At 43.8% G+C, this 16,954-nt stretch overlaps 1 protein-coding gene across 3 annotated transcripts in view; it reads right to left on the bottom strand.

The window, feature by feature from the left end:
* The window catches only part of tmod1 (tropomodulin 1), a 101,534-nt gene that overhangs the window by 55,922 nt on the left and 28,658 nt on the right, over positions 1 to 16,954 (bottom strand). For all 3 annotated transcript variants that reach the window (XM_043719197.1, XM_043719192.1, XM_043719208.1), the window contains exon 3: positions 3,597 to 3,753. In XM_043719197.1, coding sequence (XP_043575132.1) covers positions 3,597 to 3,753 — 157 coding nt within the window. The remainder of the gene's footprint in view (positions 1 to 3,596; positions 3,754 to 16,954) is intronic.

The following is a 16,954-nucleotide window of genomic DNA, read 5'->3' as shown; positions in this document are numbered from 1 at the left end:
GGAAGATTTGGAAATACTCCAGGGAATACTGCGATTAGTGGAAGAAATATACATCAGGGGCTGATGTTTCTCAGTGCCTGAACGATGTGTGTACCTGGGAAAAATAATGTACCAAGATCAGAAAAATGAGATTCTCAATATTGAGAGAAAAAGTCCGTTGCCACCTAAGGTTTGAATAGCAAGGTAAGGATCAAGGAAAAAAGTAAGTAGCAAGAGTCACGTTTGTGTGCATTTTAAGAAATAGGAATGGGAGCTTCCTAGGAATACTACACGAGTTACTCACCTCCTGACTCACCAAAGCCTGTCCATCATCTACAAGGGGCAAGTCCAGAGTGTGATGGAATACTCCCCATTGCCTGAATGGGTGCAGCTCCAACAACACTCAAGGAGCTTGACACCAACCAGGACAAAGTAGCCTGCTTGATTGACACCACATCCACAAGCATCCACTCCCTCCATCACCAATGCTCAGTAGCAGCAGCGTGTACTATCTACAAGATGCCCTGCAGAAATTCACCAAAGATCCTCAGACAGCACCTTCCAAACCCATGACCACTTCCATCTAGAAGAACAAGGGTAGCAAAGACATGGGAATGTCATCCCCTGCAAGTTCCCCTCCAAGCCATGCATCATCCTGACTTGGAAATGTATTGGCTGTTCCTTTGCTGTCGCTGAGTCAAAATCCTAGAATTCCCTCTGTAATGGCAGTGTGGCTCAACCCACAGGAGGTGGACTGCAGCGGTTCAAGAAAGCAGCTCACCACCACCTTCTCAAAGACAACTAGGGTCAGGCAATAAATGCTTGCCCAGCCAGTGATGCCCACATCCCTCAAATGAATATAAAAACATCGCATTACTGCCTGATTTCACCTCACTGACATGCAGTTTGCTATTCTCCCACGTACAACAGAGAATCTAGATGGTGGCATATCCTGACATGAAAGGCAGAGTGGGCAGTTGGCAGTTTCAGCTGGTTTCTTGTTCCTGTGGAGGATCTCTGTCTTGATTTGCAGTCACCCACATCTCAGAGTACACTCCACAGCAGTGGTGCCTGCACCCGCCCCTGGGCACCAAGGTTGGCATCAGAATCCCAATGGCCTGGCCACATCATGGCACACTTCTGACGTTCTCCACATCAAAGTTGCACTTTGGAGAACACCAACCCCTTACATTGTAATGTTGCTGCCTGGTTGTTTAGTGCACAGTGCCAGGGACCCATTTCATGCATCAGAGCAGGGTCTATCTCAGTCACTGAGTGCTCATCAACTTTGCGCTCACTTGGATACTCACACCATCCTCGCCTCACCTTGTTGTGTTTGAAAGTTCACAGGAGTTCTGTCTTGCCGCGTTTTATAGCACAGACACAAAGCTAGACAGCTCATCCTGAAAGTCAAGCTAGTTTATCAGGCTAGTGCTGTGGTTAGGAAGCTGGAGAAATCAATGGGATTTGGAGGCACCATTCTGTGATGCAAAGGAGATGATAATTGTGACAGGAGGAAACTCAACATACAAAGGTGGGAGACAATAATGCATTGGAGGACATGGGTTAGTGTGGGGACAGGAGTGTGATCAAAGGTCTCCATCACCCTGGCTTTGATTAGGGTACACTGCACTACAATCATTGATATATCTAGTAGGACTGGAGATCAGGCAGATAATGTTAGGAGATGAAGACACACAGGAAAGAGTTGTGTAGAAGCTCGGAACCAGAAAAGAAAAGAGTTACCAGGATATTACTGTGACCAAAGGGTATGGATTATAAAGAGAGCTTGGAAAGGCTGGGACTTTATTCACTGGCGCTTAGGAAGTTGAGGGGTGACCTTATAGAGATTTATAAAATCATGAGGAGCATAGATAAGGTCAATTCCCAACCATGGAGGATTTTAAGACTAGAGGGCATGTTTTTAAAGGTGAGAGAAGAAAGAATTTAAAAATACACGAGGGGCAACCTTTTTACACAGAGAGTGGTTTGTGAATGAACTTCCTGAGGAAGGGGTGGACGTGGGTACAGTTGCAATGTTTAAAAGGCATTTAGATAAGTACATGAATGAGAAAGGTTTGGAGGGATATGGGCCAAGTGCAGGCAGGTGGGACTAGCTTAGTTTGGGATTATAGTCGGCATGGACTGGTTGGACTGAGGGGGTCTGTTTCTGTGCTGTATGACTATCGGGTCAACAGAAAGTACAAGGAAGAAAGGAACGTGAAGGTTTGGTGGGGTCACCTAGATTATCACCCAGTGACCAATCAGTGATGTATTGGCCTCCATTCTCATCCAAATCATTAACAGGCAATGGAAGTGGAAAATGGCCGCAACCAAACCTAGAGTGAGCAAACAAAGAGTTTTTGTTTTCTGTCTGAGCACGTGGGATTCTATTTTTGAGGGAGGTGAAGCCCCTTCAAAGGCCAGTTGCATTAATCAGACACTTGCACAGTACAGGGTGACATCATCAGTAATCATAGAATCCTGCACGAGAAACAGATGCACTGTCTATCTGTGCAGGGTATATATCATGGTCAAAAATTATCTTGACCATGTCGTTGATCATTGCAGATTAAAGACGTCATCTTTGTGCAGCAGAACTAATCACAGCTGACCTTAAAATTGTGTCCTGGGGACCACAATTCACAAAGGCAATCCAAGAATCCAACTGCCATACATGGCTATGGACGTGCTTATCTCTCACCTTGATCTGTAAGCATTTACCGAGTGCTGTTATATGCAATGCTGCCTTTCTTGGGTGGTCTGTGAGAAGGGGTGGGTGGGGCCAAGATTTCAGTAATCGTACCCCAATCCTAATCTCCTCCTGTGTTTGTGTGGCATGGCAGCATGACCTCAAAATGTGCTGCATTCATTGGAATAAGGTTCCTATGTCAAAGGGCCATGTCAAGTCATTCCTCCTTGTCAGAGCCCTCCATGTCCCACTGAATGGAGGACAATGCTGAACTCTTATTTGAGTGTGATGTGAACACTGACTTATCATATTACTGAGGGCCTGCTCAGTTTCTGATATTTCCCAACCAGGTTATTGGAACTGTGACCAATGAATCCAGCCACAGCAGGGGGTACTGTCACTGAGGCCATGGTACAGCAAGGGTCAGAGAATTTAAGGAGGAACAAATGTGCCAGCAAGTTCAGGACTAGCACCAACCCTGAGCTCCTCCTGAATAGCCCCTGGATCAAGAAGTTGAAGCTGAAGACCCCTAAGGATGCTGAGGAGGAAGGAGAGGTCCAGAATCTGGACAGTTGTGCACATTTATGGAGCATGTCCTGATGAAAGAACATTGATCCGAAACATTAACCATGTGCCGATTCTGTTGAATATTTCTGTTGTTATTACTGGAATCCTAAAGCTTGTCTCAGCTGGATCTGAATAAGTGTGAAGCATGCCCTCAAATATACAGAGTGAGAAGTTGATGAAAACGGAACATGAGAGATAGGAGTAGCCCTTCATTTCGCGCCTTGATTTGTACCGGATACAAAGTAAGCTACTGATTAATATTAGCACATAGCCCTAGAATAATCTGGTTGACCAATCACTCACAGTTAACTTAGAAACAGGGTTTGAAAATATTGTAATGGCATAAACTATCACTTACCTCTCTTTTCTCCTGTATAAGGAACCAAGTCCTCTCTGTCTTTGCACTCTTTCGCTTGTTTCTCAAGGTGTTCCAGAAGCTGATCTCTATTTAATGGGCCCGTGGGTGCCTTTTTTGTCTGATCTTTTTGCCTTAATCCTACAGGTAGAAGGTCATTCTGGAAAAGGGAAAGAAAGATTCTCATTTTCCCACTGGCTACACACGTCATTTTATATCTTCAGTTGGAAGAGTAGTGGGATTGCTGTAACGATTAATGGCATAAATCTAATCTTACCCAGTCTTAATTCAAGGGATTTCATGAAAATATATCAACATGAGATGACTGAGTGATGGAAGAAGGTGCCTTTCCAGGGACACAAAGCTACGACTTAATCTTTTCAAATTTAGCACTTTGATTTGATTTGTTATTGTCACATGCATGAACTACAGTGAAAAGTTTTGTTTTGTGTGCAGTACAGGCCGACCATACCATACAAAGATCATAGGGTGATATAACAGAGTGAGGAATACAAAGTTACGGCTGCAAAGAAGATGCACTAAAAGAAATATCAACATTAGATTTTACATTTGAGAGCTCCATTCAGAAGTCTAGCAGGAAGAAGCTGTTCTTTAACCTGTTGGTACATGTGTTTAAGCTTTTGTATCTTCTGCTTGATGGAAGAGGTTGGAAGAGATTATAACTGGGATGGGAGGGGTCTTTGGTGATGTTGGTTGCCTCTCCATGGCAATGGGAACCGTAGATGGAGCCAATGGATGGAAAATTGGCTTATGCGATGGACTGGGCTGTGTTCATCAGGAATGCTGAATGGATGCTTTCTCCCAGGGTCCTTAATGTTCAAAGGGAAACGACTGGACTTGCTTCAGATCAGAAAGCACTGTAGTGACACTTCCAACCAGTGCCTTTGTCTAAGCTATTCCATCTGTTTTTAGTTTGTGACCAGGATCCATGCACCAAATTCAAAAGCTGTCAAAGACTGCTGAAGAAAGCATGATTTTTCTCAAATTGTAAAACTTGTTCTAAAATGAAATCAGAAGTGGAGAAAATCTATGCAATGAACACGAGTGGGTAATAAATTGTATGGCCTTTAGGTTTTGCTGGCACAGAGGCCAGTTATTCTCCCCAGTGCAGGGGTTGTTGTGCTTTCTGTACATGCAACTCAGAGGCGTCATGCTGTCTATTTGGCAGCTTATCTAAACTGTTGGCAACCAAACTAATTTTAATAATGGCCCTTCCAGCTTATGTTCTCCTGCAGTATGTAGAATATGAAGCAGCCATAGTTAGATTGCTGAAGTCAACTTAGACAGTGAATTAAAGTGCATTTATCACCCAGATATTCTTGCCGGATTTCAGTCAGTCCAAGGATCTATCGCCTCTCATTAAATACAGTCAATCCCACTCTGCTTCCTGCTAATTTTTTTCTCTTTGTTTTCCGTCTGCTTCCTTCCTACCTCAGATCCATGTGATTTTTTTTTTGCAGCCTCACTTTATAAGGGAAGCCTCACTCAGACAATTCCTGATTGGTAAGAATACTTGAAACGCAGACAAAACCCTGACAACATTAAACAAACACTGAAATGATTTGCATAATAATTCTACATTTGTAATTTTAAAACTTTTCTGTAACTCATTGCTAGTTCTTTCCTTTTTATCCATCCTCAGTTGGACAAACTGGCAGTTCCCTTGAATGCATACAATCAACATAATGATAAATCTCCAGCGCAGAACAATCAAAACCTAGCATCATTGTGTTTGCTCAAATCTGCCGGCGATACCTCTCATTGTAGTAGAGTCTGTATGTCTGGCTGTTCAGGCCAAAGTAGAAATTGCTGGAAGAACTCAGCAGGTCTGGCAGCATTGTTGGGGAGAGATAACAGAGTTAATATTTCAGCTGTTCCACTAAAGGGTCATTGGACCCAAAATATTAACTCTGTTCCTCTCTCCACAGATACTGCCAGACCTTCTGAGCTTCTCCAGCAATTTCTGCTTTTGTTTCAGATTTACAGCATCTGCAGTTCTATGTTTTATTTTAGACAAGTCACAAAATGACTTTGGAGTGGCACGGTGGCTCAGTGGTGAGCACTGCTGCTTCACAGTGCCAGGAACTAGGTTTGGTTCTAGCCTTGGATGGCTGATGGAATCTGTACAGTGCAAACAAAGGTCATTCAACCAATCGAGTCTGCAACAACCCTTGAAAGGGCATCCTGCCCAGACCCAAACCCAGGCCCCCACCCAATCCCTGTAACTCTGCATTTCCCATCGCTAATTCACCCGTCCTGCTCATCCCTGGACACTATGGGCAATTTAGCATGGCCAGTCAACCCAACTTGCACATCTTTAAACTGTGGGAGGAAACCAGAGCACCCAAAGGAAACCCACACAGACACAGGGAGAATTTCAGTGTGGAGTTGGAACAGTCATCTGAGGTGGGGATTGAACCTGAGTTCCTAGTGCTGTGCGGCAGTAGTACCAACCACTGCGCCACCATGACTGTCTGTCTGTGTGGAGTTTGCACATTCTCCCCATGTCAATCTATTACCCATCCCACTGCAGGTAACAACGAACCACTTTGCTGTGGGTCTGGAGTCACATGTAGTCCAGACCAAGTGAGGATGCAGTTTAGTGAAACAAATCGATTTTTCCAACTATTGGCAACAGACTCATGACCATCATTAGGCTCTTAATTACAAGTTTTTATTGAATTCAAATTTAACCATCTGCCACAGCAGGATTCGAATTTGGATCCCCAGAACATTACCTTGGTCTCTGAATTAATAATCTATCAATAATACCACTAGATTACCACCTCCCCTAGTAACAATTACAGTAACAGTTATGAGCAACACAGCCTCCAGGAGAACAGGGACTGGGGGAAGATGGGCTGACATCAGTTAGTTTATTTAAGCCGGTAGCCAAATGTGTCCTAAGATCAGCTAATGGAGCACAAGTGAGCTATTGAAATTGGGATCACTTTGGTCAGCATGGTTGAGTTGTCAAATATTAGACAATACCCAAAAGAAATGGCATCACTAAATAGCCATCTTGCTTTATTTTAAAGTATAGATTTATTTTAAAACTATTCTCATTTCATTGAAGGATACTAATTCTTTTCACTGGGTGACATTCATCAGAATGTGTGCACACTCTCAGGCATACACCTTCACACAGACTTGCACTTTAGAATTACAGAATCTCGACAGTGTGGAAAGAGACCATTCGGCCCCTCAAGTCCGCTCCAACACTATAGAGTGCATCCCACCCCATCCCTGTAACTCTGCATTTTCCATGGCTAATCCACCTAACCTGCACATTCCTGGACACTATGGGCAATTTCCCATGGCCAATCCACCCTAACCTGCACACCTTCAGACTGTGGAAGGGAACTAGAGCACCCAGAGCAAACCCACGCTGACGCGGGGAGAATGTGCAAACTCTACACAGTCATCCAAGGCAGGAATCAAACTGGTGTACTGCTTGGAAATTCTGATTGGTTCAGCAAGACAAGGTGAGGCAGGGATGCTCTGAGGCACGTAAGAGGCACTGAGTGAGTGAGTGCTAAGAGAGCAAATGCACAGCCCTGAGATGCAGATCTGGCTCAGTCCATGAGCTAGGTGCCTGACCATGGGTACAAAATGTCCCTGCTGTAGCCTTAGGGTACCCTGAATGGCCTGCTATTATATCAGAGAGGTGTCACAATGATCATGAGGGATTGGTAAATGACAGAATGTCCATGGGCAAGGAATGCATGTGGCTGGTGCCCTGAAATGTGATTTGGTCCAACACAACATAGCAAGCAATGAGCTGATCCTGCCAGGTATCGCTTTACTTTACATGTTAAGCTTTCTCAGCAATGAGTTTGTTTGGTAAGATAGGAAGGTGAACATTAATGAGGCAAGTTAGGTTATTAACAAGGTGCTTAACAAGCAACAATCCTTCTTAATCAACAACCTGCCGCTGCCTGGTAAGGTATTCACCATACTGCAAGTCAAAGGCATAAAAGATTGAGATGGGCCTTACTGGACAACTGATCCAATTCTGCCACAAATCTCCCCATAGCCCCTGCCACTCAGAGCCCTGTTGGATTCCACCAAACTGATCTTAGGGACAATTGCTCACTTACCCTTCGATTGGGGAAACCTTTCAGAAAATGTTTCTTGTTGTCAGGCTGGTGATGAAATGGTCAGGTCTAGATAATCTCATGGATTCAGAATCACTGTGCAGCTGTTGCACAGTCAGTGGTGCCAATACAACAGGCAACAAGAGTGGAATGATTGCCAGACCGGGCGCTGCAAGCCCTCAGATGATGTAATATTAAATATTGCACTGCCAAGCACATGCTCCAAAAAGAATGGGCCACACAGTGTCCATTTGTAGTGAGACAGTCTTTGAGAAGTCCAAACCATTCATGTTTGTTGCAAAGCTATGATCTAAAATGAGTGAAAGGCATGGAAAATTACTATTTCACACTGAAGTACATTAATGGTTATCATATAACATGCTTTCACTGGCTTTTCTACCCATGTACAATTCTGCATCAGCTAAAAAAAAACTATACTAACTATTATGCATATAAATATCATGCTAAAGTCGGTTGTACAAAATGTGCTGAATCTGACAATGCAATTACAACCAGTGACAGGATTTTAACATTTCAGATGAAGTTTGGAAAATTAGTCACAGCAGGAGTTTCAGGGATGTTTCTGCACTAGCTGATGTCTGGATGCTACAAAAATAGTTGCGTGTGCAAAAGGACCTTGTAATATTGACAAGAATACCACAGTGCAGCAGGTCAGGCAGCATCCAAGGAGCAGGAGAATCGATGTTTCGGGCATGAGCCCTTCTTCAGGAATGGAGGAACAGAGCTTCTTCGTGGAAGGCATCCTTGTAAGAGGATTCGCAGTAGGTTAAAGTCTGCTAGGAGAAAGTGAGGACTGCAGATGCTGGGGATCAGACCTGAAAATGTGTTGCTGGAAAAGGGCTGAAGGAGGGCTCATGCCCAAAACGTCGATTCTCCTGTTCCCTAGATGCTGCCTGACCTGCTGCGCTTTTCCAGCAACACATTTTCAGCTCTGATCTCCAGCATCTGCAGTCCTCACTTTCTCCGAAAGTACCACAGTGTTAACTTTGAATGTATAATCAGAAAATCATGGAATGTTTACAGCACAAAAGAAGGCTCTTAGGACTGTCATGTCCCTGCTGTAAGAGCAACATCCCCTCGTCTTTTCGGGAAGGCTCTGTAAGTTCTCTCCCTCAGGACCTTACCCTGTTGAAAGCCATCACTAACCCTACCTCCACCAGAATGTCAGGCAGCACATTCCAGATCTAAGCACTCACTGCATTAAATCACTGTTGTCACATTTTCATTTACCAATCATTTTAAAATATTGTGTTCTGGATCTCAGTCTCTCAGCCAATGGATCTTTTTCAATCTATTTACTCTGTTCAAATCCCTCCTGACTTTGAACACCTCGATGAAATTTCCTCTCAACCTTCTCTCCTCCAAACGTTTCATGTTACTAAAGTCCCTCATACCCTGTGATATAACTCCACAGAGGCTGGTATCCCATCACCAAGTCAACCTTTATTTACACATGGAGAGTCCTTGACACTGATCCAGCTCCCTCAGATGCTGCTCCTCGGATGCTGCCTGAACTGCTGTGCTCTTCCAGCACCACTAATCCAGAATCTGGTTTCCAGCATCTGCAGTCATTGTTTTTACCCAGCTCCCTCAGAGCCAGCTGTCAGAGTGAACAGACAGTCTGACACTCCTGTTTATATCTGTCAGCCAGGACTCCCTGATTGGGGCTGTTAATCTGGTCCAATCAGGGAACTCACATTCTGAGGTCCACCTGGCTTATCTCATTACAATCACTACACCAGGAATCATTCATAGAAATCTTTTCTGCATCCTCTTTAATCCCTTCATGGCTTTCCCAAAATGAACACAATACTCCACTGGAGCCAATTATTATATCTTCGTTACTATTTTTCTCTTCTTGAAACCCCTCGTCACTATTCACTGTTCTTACAAGTTCTGTGTTATCTGCACATTTTGAAATTGTGCCCTGTGTACCCAAACAAAAGTCATTAACATGTCAAGAAAAACAATGGTTCAAATCCTCCTGTCTGAAAAAGATACCATTCACCACAACTCTCCACTTTCTGTTATTCAAGTGGCATTTTATCTACACTGCCACTGCCCTTTTATTCCATAGCCTTCAAGTCTGTTTTCTAGGCATCTTATTACAAACCTTTTTCAAATCCATGTACATCACATCAAGGTCATTACCCTCAAACAAATCAACCCACTATTATCTCAATCAAGTTAGTTCAATGTAACTTGCCTTGATCAAATGTTGATGTTTATTAACTAATCTACAATTGGCCAGGTAACTTAATTTTCTTTCAGATGATTGAGTCAAAGTTTTTTTCCCCTCTAGTTAAACTGATCGGCCTGTAATTGCTACATGTATCATACACAGGATGTAACATTCCCGTTCCTCTGGCCTCACCCCAGTATCCATGAAGGACTGGAAAGTTATGGTGGCTGCCATGCAAATCCCATCTTTATTTCCACCAGTCCTTTTGGATGCATTTTGCCTGATCCCCTGTGATCTATCAAGTTTACCCAGCCTTTCAATTGCCACTTCAATCAGAATTTAGCCCATTCAGTATCTCAGCTTTCATTGTGATTTTGGCAGTCTTGTCTTCTTTGGTAAAGACAGATGCAAAGTCTTCATTTAATACCTTCGCCATGCGCTTTGCATCTATGTATACATCCCCTTCTTAGTCCCTTACGATCCCCATCCCAACTCTTCCTCACCCTTTTGCTATTCATCTGCCTATAGAAGATTGTGGGACTCCCTTTTGATGTTGCCTAACAGTCTCTTTTCAAAATCTTTGCTCTTATTTCCTTTTTATTTCCCCTCAGAATCTTCAATGCTTACCTGGTGCTCAAAATTGTACTTTCCAAATGACAACAGACTGACTGAAGAAACCTTCTGGCCTGCGGACAAGGGGAACCTGCCAATCTCGTGCATGAGGTTTGATTTAAAAGCCGTAGTGTCCCATCCTAAAGCTATATCATTGATCTGGCTCGTGTGTGTTTTGGGGGTGGGGGGTGGGAATACACACCAAACACTATAGCTGCAGGAGGTGCACTTCTTTTGTCAAAGAGTGCCTCAGGCTCAAGTCCCAGAGGAATTCTCCTGCTTCTCCTGATTCACAGAATCGCTACAGTGCAGGAAAGAGGCCATTCAGCCCAGTGAGTCTACACCAACCTCCAAAGAGCATCCCATTCAAACTCTCCCCCCGTCATCCCATTGATGGGGGTTTTTCCCATGGCTAACCCACCTCACATGCATATCCCTGAACACGATGAGCAATTTAGCATGGCCAATCCATCTAACCTGCACATCTTTGAATTGTGGGAGGGGAAACTGGAGCACCCAGAAGAGATCCCTGCAGACAAATGGAGAATGTGCAAACTCATCTCTGACAGTCACCTGAGGATGGAATTGAACCCAGGGCTCTGATACTGTGAGGCAGTAGTGCTAACCACTGAGCCAATATGCTACCCACTTACTTGAAGAATAAATTGCAAATTTATCTGCTGGGACCCTTCTGACTCATGATCCTGCTCTCAGCTGGTTTACCCAACAAATGCATGTACCTTATCTCTGAGCCCTCCCTCTATCCTCCACTTTGGCTGGGGCATTGCAGATCAGGATCAGACTGTATCAACAGATTGGACCTAGATATTTCAAACAGGGCTCCACATTCACATTGTCATGAAATAGATGCAGCACAGAAGCAGATCTTTTAATGGTGCATGTCTGAGAGCAAGTCAGACAGTCCAACTGTCCCACTATTTCCTGATAGTCTTCCAAATGTCACTCTCTCGGTCAGCTTCCAACTGCCCAAATCTGCCTCTATCACACTCAGACAAGACATTCCAGATCCCAACTACTCACCTTCTGAAGGAAAGGTTCTTTCCTGCAAACGATTTTCTCACCTGTTCGAGTAGGTTAATGGGACACAGGGCTGAAGACTAATTAAAACTGATTAAATGCCCATTCATTATCAACCCTGCTCTTTTCCAGCTTCTGTAAATGACACTATAGCTGCTTTAGCAATTCCCCAATCCAATTTATCCGGGTGGGGGGCAGCTAATATAATGTTGAGAAACTATTCGCCTGTGAGTTCTGGATTTTATGAAAATAGTGCAGGAGAACCATTGGTTCCCAAAGTTTGTGGCTGAACCATAAGGAAGGGGTTGATTGGCTGATTTGGGACATTTGTGCAGTGCTGCACATGTAGGAGGCTGCAAGAAGGAAGCAAGACTCAAGGGAGGGGTGGATGGGTGGCAGTGGTAGCTGGGTCTGGTCCCTGCCAGGGACCCAGGTTCAATTCCAGCCTCAGGCGACTGTCTGTGTAGCGTTTGCACATTCTCCCCGTGTCAGCGTGGGTTTCCTCTGGGTGCTCCAGTTTCCTCCCACCATCTAAAGATGTGCAGGTTAGGTGAATTGGCCATGCAAAATTGTCCATTGTGTTCAGGGATGTGTAGGTTAGGTGCATTAGTCAGGGGTAAGTGTACAGTAATATGGTACGGGAATGGATCTGGGTGGGTTACTCTTCGGTGGGTCGGTGTGGACTTGTTGGGCCAATGGCCTGTGTTCATAAAGTAGGGATTCCATGATTCTCTGCCAAAGTACACCCTCACATCTGTGCCCTGACCGAAGGGGAGGTAAAGAAACTAAGTTTTCCAAAAGCCACATGCCATAGACCCTTCCTGAAGGGAGGACCCTAATGAAGGGAGGTGACTGAGCCTTGAAGGAGAGGAACACATTAAACCTAACATCAGGGCATGTGACTTTTCTCAAGGGTTATATCTGCATGGGGCTAAACAGCATCAAGGCTGGCAACTTGGACCTGTGAAAATACCCAAACTCAATCTTCAGCCAGGCGTTCTTTGGTTGTCCTGTGGATGCATAATATTGCTGCTTGACATTGGATCTTTTATGACCAAAAAGAAACTACAGCAAGGTGCAGCTTTTACCCAGCCTCTAAATCATTACCATCACAAAAGATGCAGGTAGTAGCTCTTTGAGTCACCTACCTATTTAATTCAAAGCCAACTTTAGTTGGGGGAGGTTGTACCAGACCAGTGCGAATTCACAGAGTCTGGTATCATATTCACCTTTAGACTTTATATACTTTATTATGCTGGTAAAGAAGGAGGCAGAATCTTGCTATCACTCATGAGTCTTGTTTCTTAAATAGGGCAAGCAATTTCTGGTGACTCACATCAACTTAGAAACTGGGATTTTTGCCATTTCTGAGACTTGTGCATAACTTGATGCCATTCTTATATTCAAATAATGACTACACTTCAAAAGTATTTTCTTGGCTGTCAAGTGCTTTGAGATGTTCAACTGTTATGAAACTGCTATATAAATGCAAGACTGCCTTCCTATCATTTCACCAGCAAACTGCACTCACACATGGGATATTATAGCTCTATTGTAGGATCTCGTATACAACTGACAGTAACAAAGCAGGCCATTTGACCTGTATCAGTGTCCATGCCCTACCATACTTCCTCCCATTTTAGTGCAACATCCTTATCAGGATTTCTTATTCAATCCTAAATCATGATGACAAAATAGGATCTGGAATATTTTGCCTGAAAAACAACTGGAAACATGCGTTAGTAGCCTTCAATAGGAAATAGGACGTAGGCCTGAAGAAAATATAGGGCAAACAAGAAAGAGCAGGTGAGTAGAGGGGTTGGAAAGTCTTAGCAAAGCTGGGATGAATGAATTGAATTGATTTGAATTAGCTTTATTGTCACATGTACTCAAGTGAGTACAGTGAAAAGTTCATAAGTCACCACTTACAGCGCCATCTTAAGTACAATGGTACCTAGGTACAGATTCTTCAGTTATAAGATTAAATACAGGGTAACCATGTCACCAACACATTGCGCAATCAAAGATGCAGCATACCTAAGTACAATCCTAACTTACACAGCAGAGAAATGAAGAAAACAAAGTTACATTACAGCTATACACCACATGACACAGGTCAAAAAGAACAAGAAGCAAAATTAAAAAGACAAACATCGAGTCAATGGCTTTCTTTTGTGCTGTGGGGACAGACCATTCTCATTTTCAGATACTGAATAAAAACTCTGATCTATTGAGATTAACTACACCACTAGTGAGGTTTATAAACCAATCTATATTGGCTCATGCTTGAAAAATAGCAAATGAAAAATAAATCACATGATTTGGTATAAAAGTAAACAGCTTGTGTGTTGATTTGTGCAGCAGTGGAGTTGGTCCATTTGCCTACTTCACCGCACACTGAATTACAACATAAAATGTCAAACATCTATTGGTGAACACAAAGGTAGAATTTCACTTACAGTAATGCTGTGTTATGTGGTTTCGGTTGTGGTCTTTAAAAATAGAAATGTATGAAATTATATGTCATCAGTCTGTCAACAAATCACCTTGATCACCATTAAATGTGCATCAGGAATGTGTATCACATCAACTGTAATTTATATAAAACTCTCACTACAAATGAACTGTGTAATGGGACAGGGCAGTTTGATGTGAAGTCAGTCCAATTAGAAACATTTTACTTCCTTTTTTGTACTTCTTTCAGTCTTTCTCCATCAGTCATTATGTAACTACAGATTGTGATATATTTTGCCTTTATTTCCTACAAGGCCAAAGACAAACACACACACACCATATATGATGTACAGGTATATATATTTAATGTATTTAACTAGCAATAGTTTGCTGACTTTTAGCAAGACCCTTGTGCAGTTTTTAAACAATCATGTTTGCTTTGGTGGTGATAACTGCAGAGTTCAAACAGGTTAGTTTGCACAATTTCAAAATAAAGTTGCTGTTTTTTTTGCCCATGTGCCTGGTTTCTGCTGACTTTCAGTTGTATTGTTGGGAGAAGCAATTCACGATGAAAAGTATTTTCCTGTGCTCTCCATTTTTCCCACGTAAAATACAGACAATTCGCAAAACAAAATTTGAACCATTTAACCTAAGGTCCTCAATAATTTTTTTTTAAACTTAAAAAAAAATCAACCGGTTCAATGATGTGAAACGTTAATGGATGTGGGGCCTTGGATGGAGGTGGACCCTACCAACCTTCACATAAACTGCATCATCCGCCGACATTTCCACCACCTCCAAACGGACCCCACCACCAGGTATATATTTCCCTCCCCACCCCATTCCGCTTTCCGCAAAGACCCCGTCCCCTCTGTGACTACCTGGTCAAGCCCACACCTGCCAACAATCTACCCTCCCATCCTGGCACCTTCCCCTGCCACAAGAATTGCAAAACCTGTGCCCACACCTCCCCTCTCAACTCCATCCAAGGACCTAAAGGAGCTTTCCACATCCAACAACGTTTCATCTGCACATCCACCAATGTTATTTATTCTGTCCGTTGCTCCCGATGACATCTCCTCTACATTTGGGAGACTGGACACCTTCTCAAAGACCGCTTTAGAGAACACCTTCGGGACACCTGCATCAATCAACCCCACCACCCCGTGGCTCAACATTTCAACTCTCCCTCCCATTCTGCTGAGGACATGGAGGTCCTGGGCCTCCTCCACCGCCACTCTCTCACCACCTGACGCCTGGAGGAAGAATGCCTCATCTTCCGCCTCGGAACACTTCAACCCCAGGGCATCAATGTGGACTTCAACAGTTTCCTCATTTCCCCTCCACCCACCTTACCCCAGTTCCAACCTTCCAGCTCAGCACCATCCTCATGACCTGCCCTACCTGCCAATCTCCCTTCCCACCTATCCGCTCCACCCTCCTCTCTGACCTATCACCTTCATCCCCACCTCCATCCACCTATTGTACTCTCTGCTTTGTCCCTGCCTGCCCTGACTGTTTGACTCACTTCTTTTCTCATTGTTGATTATTGGAAAAACCCATATAGTTCACTGACGTCCTTCAGGGAAAGAAATCTGCCATCCTCGCCTGGTCTGGCCTACATATAACTCCAGACCCACAGCAATGTGGTTCACTCTCAACTGCCCTCTGAAAAGGCCTAGCAAGTCACTCAGTTGTATCAATCACTCCAAAATCTCAACAATAAAAAAGAAACCAGACAGACTACTTGGCATTGACCTCACCACTAGGTTCAATACCCCCGACTATATTTTGTACCACCAGTAGGTCAGACTCAGTAGCACAGTGCTATACAGTCATGAGGAAGTTGCCCTGCTACTCCTCACAATCTCTCTGAAGTCTCATGGCCTTCAGGTTAAATATGGGCAAGGAAACTTACCGCTAATTACCATGTACCATCTTCTCTCGGCTGATGAATCAGCATTCCTCCATGTTGAACAACATTTAGAGTAGGCACTGAGGGAGACAAGGGTTTAAAACGTACTCTGGGTGGGGGATTTGATTGTTCACCACCAAGTGTGAGTCGACAGCAGCACTACTGGGCAATTTGGTCAGGTCGTAAAGGACATCGCTGCCAGACTGCATCTGTGACAGGTGGTGAGGGAAGCAATAAGAGGGAAAAATAAACTTGCCATTGCCCTACCCATCTGCCTGCTTAGATACATCTGTCCAAGACAGTGTGTGTCAGAGTGACCACCATATAGTCCTTGTGGAGATGAAGCCTTCACGTTGAAAATGTTCCCCATTTTGTTGTGCAGCACGATCACTGTGCTGAATGGGACAGACTTTGAACGGATCAAGCAACTAGGGAGTGGGGGGCATCCATGAGGTGCTGTGGATCATCAACAGCAGTAGACTCTATTTAACATGCAAATTCACGGTCTGGCATGTCACCCACTCAGCCATTACCATCAAGCCAGGGAAACAACCCTGATTCAGAGAGAGTATGAAGAGGGTATGCCAGGAGCAGCATCAGACATAACTAGCAATGAGGTGTCAACTAGTGAAGCCAACAAACAGGACTATGTTAAACAAATCCTGAAAAGTAGATAATGCCTGGAAATGAGTTTATTGACTTTCAACTGAATTGGAACATAGAACATAGAGCACAGAACAGTACAGCACAGAACAGGCCCTTCAGCCCACAATGTCATGCCGACCATTGATCTTCATGTATGCACCCTCAAATTTCTGTGACCATATGCATGTCCAGCAGTCTCTTAAATGTCCCCAATGACCATGCTTCCACAACTGCTGCTGGCAACGCATTCCATGCTCTCACAACTCTCTGTGTAAAGAACCCGCCTCTGACATCCCCTCTATACTTTCCTCCAATCTGCTTAAAACTATGACCACTCGTGTTAGTCATTTCTGCCCTGGGAAATAATCTCTGGCTA

This window comes from Chiloscyllium plagiosum, chromosome 2 (genome assembly GCF_004010195.1).
Source record: "Chiloscyllium plagiosum isolate BGI_BamShark_2017 chromosome 2, ASM401019v2, whole genome shotgun sequence".
NCBI lineage: Eukaryota > Metazoa > Chordata > Chondrichthyes > Orectolobiformes > Hemiscylliidae > Chiloscyllium > Chiloscyllium plagiosum.
Note: the sequence above shows the minus strand (reverse complement) of the source record. Positions and strands in the feature narration are given on the sequence as shown.